Source organism: Poecilia latipinna, unplaced genomic scaffold (genome assembly GCF_001443285.1).
Source record: "Poecilia latipinna isolate Pla-1442-1.1 unplaced genomic scaffold, P_latipinna-1.0 Scaffold209, whole genome shotgun sequence".
In the NCBI taxonomy this organism is placed as follows: domain Eukaryota; kingdom Metazoa; phylum Chordata; class Actinopteri; order Cyprinodontiformes; family Poeciliidae; genus Poecilia; species Poecilia latipinna.
The window spans coordinates 329,295-337,298 of NW_015112825.1; the positions used below are offsets into that span (position 1 = coordinate 329,295).

Consider the following 8,004-nt stretch of genomic DNA (forward strand, 5'->3'; position numbering starts at 1 on the left):
ATATATGCAACATTAATGTTAGCTTTTGCATAATTGTTTTAAGATTGGGATAACAATTTTTTTGAAACTGAGCCTGAACATTTTTTAACTACTTTCCAAAAGCTGAGAGGGTGGCTCATACTGGTCAGATCAAAAACTGCCTTTTTGTCACTTTGTGGTTTCTATTTACCCTCTTTATTCTGTTCAGTGGCCTGATTTGTCTCCCAGCCCTCACGAGGCCCAAAGCTGGTACAACTTGGTTAGATTCACCAGAAACGTATTATGTGATAAAAATAGATACGGTGACATGCTGTATCAATTCTTTCATAAACATATTTTTTGTTTTATTTCACTCAACTTTTGAGAAACAGGATTACCTACAATATACTTTCAAAAGGTAAAAAGCATCTCAAAGATATAAAAATGTCACAATCACTGATCTTTTCTGTACGTTGGGCAAAATTACAACATGAATCAGTCTGTCCTCTGTGCCACAACAAACCACACTCATGCTGCACAAGACAATCCGTTTCCTCTCAGGGTTTGGTAAACTTACACCTTTTAGCACTGCAGTAGCAGAAGAATGCGGTGAGGATGAGCGGGGGTGGGTGGACGAGTGAAAGGTGTATGTACCATGAGCTGACCAAGATCTCATCATTTCCTTTGTCGTCTCTGCAGAGTTTCTCCTTCAACCCTTATTATTTGTGAGAGACATTTGACAGTTTTCAGAGTTGCATTTGGCCGGACTGAACGACCTGGCAGCTACTGTCAAGTCATGAACGTCGTGGTTGGATTGTTGCTGACCCTAATCAGATTCACGCCTGGTGAGTTCATGGTTTTTGAGCCCATTTAAAAAATGTTGAATTTCAAGTAGTCCATATACTTTCTTTACAACATTTAAATAAGTGGAAGTGAGTGAATAAGAAATAAGTCTGTTTAAAAAAAAAAAAAAAAGAAAATAGTTGACCAGAGGTTACTTTACGCCATGTGAGATCCGACTGAGTTGTAGTTTATTCCATATTTGTTCAGAAGTGCACAGTTTGCACTTTGTCCTTAATTTAAGTTCTCATCACAACCAACACAGTAAGTCACTATGCTGAAGAAACTATCAACGTGATTTGATTCATGATTATGAAATCATGAAACAAATTTTAAATGGAAGGATGTGAAATCTTTTTCCTGCTTTCATTTTGTGAATCTTAATGTACAATTGGGTGAAAAATCGCAGAGACTTAAATAACATGCGGTGTACCGTATGCATATTTCTCATCCGGGGTAATTCTCTGCAGCTAGATTTAAATTAATTTCATCAAATCAGTTCACCTCTAAAGGGGAGACAACCATTCAGCTCCTGTTTTAATCACACTTTATTGCAGTTTAGCAATAAAGTTTGGGAAAAAATGTAGTCACTCTACCTATTAGTTTCTGACCGTAAAACATCATTCAGCTTTAACAGGTAATTCATTAGTGGTTTTAAAAGATCACTACATCTTACACCTACAGAAAGAACAGTTTTATTTTCACGTTCAGTTTTAATCATCCAGACGTGAGTGAAGAATCTGGATAGCATGGGAGATTTTTAGTAATGTTGCTATTCAATCACTGCTATTATGTTTGAGCCACTTTTGACACTTCTGCAGGTGCAATGATTAGTGTGAGAAAGTGAAAGACTGATATGCAATAGTGTGAGGTGTTGTGGTCATTTTGCAGCTAAAGAAAATATTCTGACCCTTTTCTTTTGCATTTCTTCATTATTCTGTCATGCTTAGCAAAACATAATTATGACTGATAGTAGGGCAGTGCATGAGGCTCACTGATGTATGTGCAGCTGTCCAAGGTTGGATTCCCGAATAAAACTCACTAGAGCAACCAAAGCTTTAAAAGACTGACCAGTTCTTTACTTTTTTTGTCATATTTTACTGCTTAATATGGCAGTGGGCTTTTTGTAAATTATAAAATAAACTTTCGTTGGTGTTCACACGCAGCCTCCAAATAAGAGTAGACGTACTGAATACCTCTTGAACAAAGCACTCATATTCAGTGAACATTAACATTTAGTAATTAAGCAAACTCGTGATTTTATGTACGTATTATAAATAGCTGGATTCTGAAGGATCACAATCGTTTGCTTTTTCAACATGTTTTTCTCAGAATCTACAGCTGTACAATTTGACGGTGACGGCAGGCAGGATGCAGCTCAGTGTTGCATCGCTTTGGGAGGAAATGTGGTCATTCAACTGACTGAAAACACCTCAGAAATACCTAAATATAAAAATAAAAAAAAATAATGACAGAAAGAATAAGTATTTTTTATCTACCTTGCATAGATTTTCATCCTCCAATTTTGGTATATATAGTTTTAAAAAGAAACCTCATCAAGACTGACTGTAGCTCCTATGAACTGACACCAAACACTTCAGATGTCTGGTCAGATTATTACATAGAGATGGATCAGCTGGGAGGATGTCGCCGGAAACGTGCAGCATTGTTTTGATCTGTGGATCACTAAAAAAAAAAAAAAAAAAGCAGCTTTATTACAACTCTCTGCAGCAAGTGGACAGGTATTGACTCTGTTTGACCCATTGCTTTGTTTTGAAACATTTTTTATTCTGTCTCAGAATCTGCAGCAGGAGAAACTCACTGTGATGGAAGAGAGGATGGAGGTCGGTGTTTTGTAGCTTTGGGAGCAACAGTGGTCATCCAGCTGCTCAACAAAGTGTCAGAAATACCTAAATATGAATGGAAAAATGAAAGAGTTGTAATTCTTAGAGGCATTAGAGGCAAAGGGTACAATTTCTCTCAAAATGCCCTTCAGAACAGATCTCTTTTTATTCCCAGCATTGGTACAGTTAGAATCAAGAACCTCCAGAGAACGGACAGTGGAGAATATACTTTGAATATCTTTGATTCAAATGGACGAAATATGGAAAGCCGAGCTCTTCAGCTGATTGTTCAAGGTGAAGCTTTGTGTTTTCCGACTGATAATTAACTTTATAGTAGTTCTACCCATAAAGAATCACTTCATAATTTCTTTTTCCGTTTTCAGCTCCTGTATTTTCTGTCCATCTGGTCACTGAGTGTTTGTCCCAGTTAGAGATGAAGGTGTCCTGTCTCACTGAGGGAGGGGACAGTCTTCAGTACGTTTGGACTCTGGACGGAGACAAACTGACAGACTCTGAACTTCTATCAGCAAATAATGAGAATGACATTATTATTCTGCGACACAGTGTCTCAGGGAGTCTGGCCTGCTCAGTCAGGAATCACATCAGCGTTGGTTTCAAAGAGCAGATCATCTCTGCTTGTAAAGGTAGGAAGAACAAACACAATGCAAGATGCACTAAACACAGCTTACTTTTGTTTTTATAGACAAACATAGTCCATTATACAAAGAGCAGCTGGTATTATTTGTCATGTTGCGCTATTCTAAGATTCTTAAACCACAAAATGTCCTTAGCTGAATGATTCTTTAAATCTTTGGAACTGGAGTTATGAGGTAGTGAGAGATTTTAACTTAAAACACACAATTGTTATGTTCACATAAATGTCAAATGACGAAAAACAAAAACACAACCATGACTTTCTGTCAGATGCAACCATCAGCATTTTTTTAAAAGTAAAACTTTTATGTTCAGCTTCCATGTAAAGTCAAACAAGCATCTGATTACAACAAATGAAATCTACAGTAACAATCAACTTAAAATAACTGTGTAATGCAAATAACTTTGTGATCTTCAAGCATCACAAGATATCTGCATTGGTTTTTAACATCTGTCTCTCAGAGTTTACAGCAGGAGAAACTCACTGTGACGCCACAGAGGACAGAGCTCAGTGTTTTGGGGCTTTGGGAGGAACTGTGATCATCCGGCTGATGAACAACGCCTCAGAAATACCTAAACATGACTGGAAAAATAAAACATCCATATTCCTCAGAGGTGAAGGGCATGAATTCTTTCAAAGTGTCCTTCCAAACAGATTATTCTTTCTTTCCAGCAATGATACGATTAGCCTTAAGAACCTCAGCAGGTCTGACAGTGGTGAATATACTCTGGAAATATTTGGTTCTGAAGGACAGAAAACTCTGCAAACTCTTCAACTGGTTGTTCAAGGTAAAAACATTCTGACTGAAATCGACTTATCAATAGACTTTTTTGTAAGTATTCATATTATATTTAACGTTTTACTGCATTTCCTGTTGTAGAAACAAACACACTGCAAGTTGCAACTTACTGTCTTTGGGGCAACATTTTTACATTTCCTCCTGTTGCAGAAAATTGGGGATCACGTGAAACAAAGAAATTTCATTATCAATATTTATGACAATGTTTTCTCATTCTAGCTCCTGTGTCGTCTGTCCAGCTGGTCACTGAATGTTTGTCCCAGTTAGAGATGAAGGCGTCCTGTCTCTGTCAGAGAGGGGACAGTCCTCAGTACAGCTGGACTCTGGATGGACACACACTGACAGACTCTGACCTTCTCTATGAGCAGAAAGAGACGAACATTGTAGTTCTGAGAAAAAACATCTCAGGTCGTCTGGTCTGCTCAGTCAGGAATCAAGTCAGCCACGCCTCTGAGGAAAAAACTCTACTGGTTTGTAAAGGTGGGTGGGAAAAAATGGACTTTGTAACTGGACTTCTTCTTGTGTAGGAATTGCGTTTCACATTTTGTTTTTGACATTAGCAAGTGAGAAAATGATCATTTTTTAAATCATTAATTGTGATCTGTGCAATTTGATTGACAAAGGTTAGTAGTTCTTATCTATTCTAAATCACAAATTCATAAAAATCACAACGTTTATCTTATCTTCTGCAGTACAATGTGTCCAGAAATGTTAAGAAAATTTATACTTGACTTTGCTGTTTATGTTTCAATAAAGCATCTGCTTCTTGTCGCGCTTGTCTCTACAGATATCTCCCTGCTCGTACACAGTTTGCTGTTTGGTGCAACATTTGTTTCCTGTGGCGGGATCTGGCTTTACTTCAAACTGAAGGAGAGCAAAAGCAAGGACTTTGTCACTTACGCCAGAAAAGATAATCCAGATGACTTTAATGTAATTGAACAGTCTGATTTAACGAAGCATAAACACAAATAAATGTTTTTGTCCTTGTGAGTACATAAAAAAATATATATGCAGATATTAACCGTTTTTAGCATTGATCATAAACATTTAAAAAGTGTAACTCAGTGAGAAAAAAAATACTGACACTGCTCACAACTATAAGTAGAAAATAAGTCTCACATTTTATAAAACACAAAATACAAAGGAATCTATTTTAGACACATGTTTAAGTCAAACTGTTACTTCTAGGTTTTTTTCTAAGGACTGGCTTTTCAACAAAAATAGAAGCAGAGTGAAGATGAAAACGAGAGTCCTTTTAAAAGAAGTAAATAGAGGAAGAGAGTTCTCGACAGCAGTCAGTCCATATTCAGCTAAGCAAAGCTTCCTGTTGTGCTCCTTCTTTGTCTCCTTGTTTACCATCCATCCATCCATCCATCCATCCATCCATCCATCCATGGTCTTTACCTACATATCATTGGGTCGCTGGAGGGCTGAGCATGAAGCAGGTGCATCCTGGACAAATTGCCAGTTTATCTCGAGGCATCAGAGAGACACACATGACCACGTAGAGACACACACACGAAGGGCAATTCAGAGTCATTCATAAACCCACCGGATAAGTGTTTGAACTGCAGGATGTGTGTGGAGGATGGAGAACCCAGAGAAAACCCACACAAGCAGCAGGACAACATGCAAAAGGCCTCCAGAGAGACTCCAGACCGGCTTTCAATCTTCTTCCTACAAGGTGACAGCGATGCCGGCTCCACCACTGTGCAGCCTGCTGATCATACAGCAATGAGAAAACTGGAGGACAGTTTTCACTAGCTTTCATGCAAACTGACTTGAATATATTGACAGTAAAAAGCATATTTCCAGCAGTTTGCAGCATTAACGTGGTCAGTGTATTTTTAGACTTCCTCTGTTGTCTTCACTTCTCAGAAGGAAAGGCGCTGGGTGTTTAAAAAAAAATCAGCTTTTGTGTTAGCTGGTTTACAGGTGACGACAAAATATTGCTTTATATGCAGTTAAGATGAACTTTTATGGGTTCGTTTGAAATTGTAAGAAGTTGCAATTTGTAAATGATCCTGCATTCGCTTACAACACTAATTTAGCATAAGATCTGGGGTAACTGGGCTTTTCGCTGTTCAAACTATGTGAAGTCTTTAAGGTGACACGCCTGTAAGCAATCATAAAAAAAAACAACAACTGTGAAAAGCTTGTTTTTGTTTTGCACTACAGTGGAAATGTAATCTAAGTTGGCTTGAGGGGGGCAGCAGAATTGACTAAACTGTCACCACTTCCTTTTTCACCTCCACACAGCTTCGTCTGCTCAGGCCGATCAGTAACAAGATGCATTTTAAGCTATTCAGCTGCACAATGGTGTCTGGTAGCTGGTTTAAAATAATAGCTGTGGTTGGAATACTGATGGTGGTACTGGAGGTATCCTGGGGTGAGTTGGACATTTGTTTTCTTAAAGCTGATAAAAAAAAATGCTGTAAATGACACGATTGAAAAATGTTAAACATTAAAATAAACTGGATACAAAAGGATAATATTTTATGTTGAGAACTGCCTGAACATCAATTGAATTTTTATACATTTTAGTTAGGAACTGTAGAGTCACAGCTGTTCTGTTATTTGAACAGTTCGACTCACATAAACTTAGTGAATGTGAAATATAGCTTAATAGATGTGTAATTGGTCCCACGCTCTGAGAGCTATATGACGCACATCACTGATCCTTATCATGAAGACAGATATTAAACTAAAGACGTTCAATCAACACAGCAACATCACCACCTGGACCAAATGTGACCTCTTTCCAAAATGACCTCTCGTTGATCTCTTAATCAGCAGAAGCATGCTATCTGCTAAATCTCGCCATCAACACCTCCGCACAGTTAGGTATCTCTGGGTCATAGTTTAGACTGATTTCAAACACTGCATGAAGAAAAGGTCACCTCTCCATCTTCTCCATTATCTTTCCATAGCTGTAGAAATAAAGGATGTGAGTGTTCAAAATTCAGATATTTATTTATTTGAAATGTATTTTTCAATTAACTGCTTTTCATTTACTGTTCACTAGGTTTGGAAAATCAATTGCAGGTGAAAGTAAATAAAATATATAAAAAAAGAAAAACATGGCACATTCATTTAGAGAAAAAAAATGAATATTCACAAAGAAACTCTAAAGCTAAAGACTTTTTTTTATTTCCCTTTCCTTGTTTGTTCATCTTTATTTTCTTTCTTCAGTCTGTTATTTCATTCACGTTGTTTCTATGTGCATGTAATATGTAGGGCTGGTCTTCTGTTTGACATTATTTCTAATGAAAAGGAAGAAAATCTGACACCCAAATCTCAGTTTGGACATGAAGCATAAATGTTTAGATTCCATCTTGAATATTGTTAAACCACTGTAACAATATTCAACCATTGTCCTAAAACACATTCATCCAAGAGCCACTGAGAAAGATTCCTTGAAATTTTCTGATTGGCTTTGGATTCCCTTTCAAATGGGATTTATATCAGGTGTGGTGCAACTGGAAATACACGACATTTGAAACAAACTCATGATTTGTAACTTTTGAGCATCATTTTTGGTGCTTTGTTTTTAATTGCTTTGTGTTTTTTTAAACTTGCAGGTGCAGAAACTTACTGTGATTTCAGAAAAGATGGAGCTCAGTGTTTGGGATCTTTGGGGGGAACAGTCCTCCTCCAGCTGATGAGTAACATTTCAGAAATACCTAAATATGAATGCAAACATAACATATCAAAAATCTTGAGGGGTACATTCAATAATTCTCAACTAATTGGTCTTCAGAACAGACTTAACTTCATTCCCAGTAACGGTACATTAATCATAACGAACCTCAGCAGAATTGACAGTGGTGCTTATACTCTGGAAACCTTTGACTCAAATGGAAAGAGTGTAGAGAAGAAAACTCTTCAGTTGAATGTTGAAGGTAAAT

The 8,004-nt window shown here is 37.3% G+C and overlaps 1 protein-coding gene and 1 long non-coding RNA gene across 2 annotated transcripts; both read left to right on the forward strand.

Annotated features, from left to right (window-relative positions):
* Nucleotides 1-634: 634 nt before the first annotated feature.
* LOC106946831 (contactin-4-like) lies at nt 635-4,346 on the forward strand. Its single transcript, XM_015031474.1, has 5 exons — nt 635-803; nt 2,598-2,936; nt 3,026-3,286; nt 3,759-4,085; nt 4,336-4,346. Exons 1-5 carry the CDS (start codon nt 755-757, stop codon nt 4,344-4,346), a joined length of 987 nt encoding a protein of 328 aa, XP_014886960.1. The 5' UTR covers nt 635-754.
* Nucleotides 4,347-6,282: 1,936 nt separating this feature from the next.
* Nucleotides 6,283-7,759, forward strand: LOC106946834 (uncharacterized). The gene is made up of 2 exons (XR_001424838.1): nt 6,283-6,485; nt 7,678-7,759. It is a non-coding gene; the product is annotated as an uncharacterized LOC106946834 (long non-coding RNA).
* Nucleotides 7,760-8,004: the final 245 nt, after the last annotated feature.

Bases quoted from the DNA above. Each gene is read 5' to 3' on its own strand.
- LOC106946831 (XM_015031474.1), top strand. From the start codon at position 755: ATGAACGTCGTGGTTGGATTGTTGCTGACCCTAATCAGATTCACGCCT. The intron at 804-2,597 runs GTGAGTTCATGG...ATTCTGTCTCAG, and splicing joins CCTAATCAGATTCACGCCTG to AATCTGCAGCAGGAGAAACT. The intron at 3,287-3,758 runs GTAGGAAGAACA...TCTGTCTCTCAG, and splicing joins GATCATCTCTGCTTGTAAAG to AGTTTACAGCAGGAGAAACT.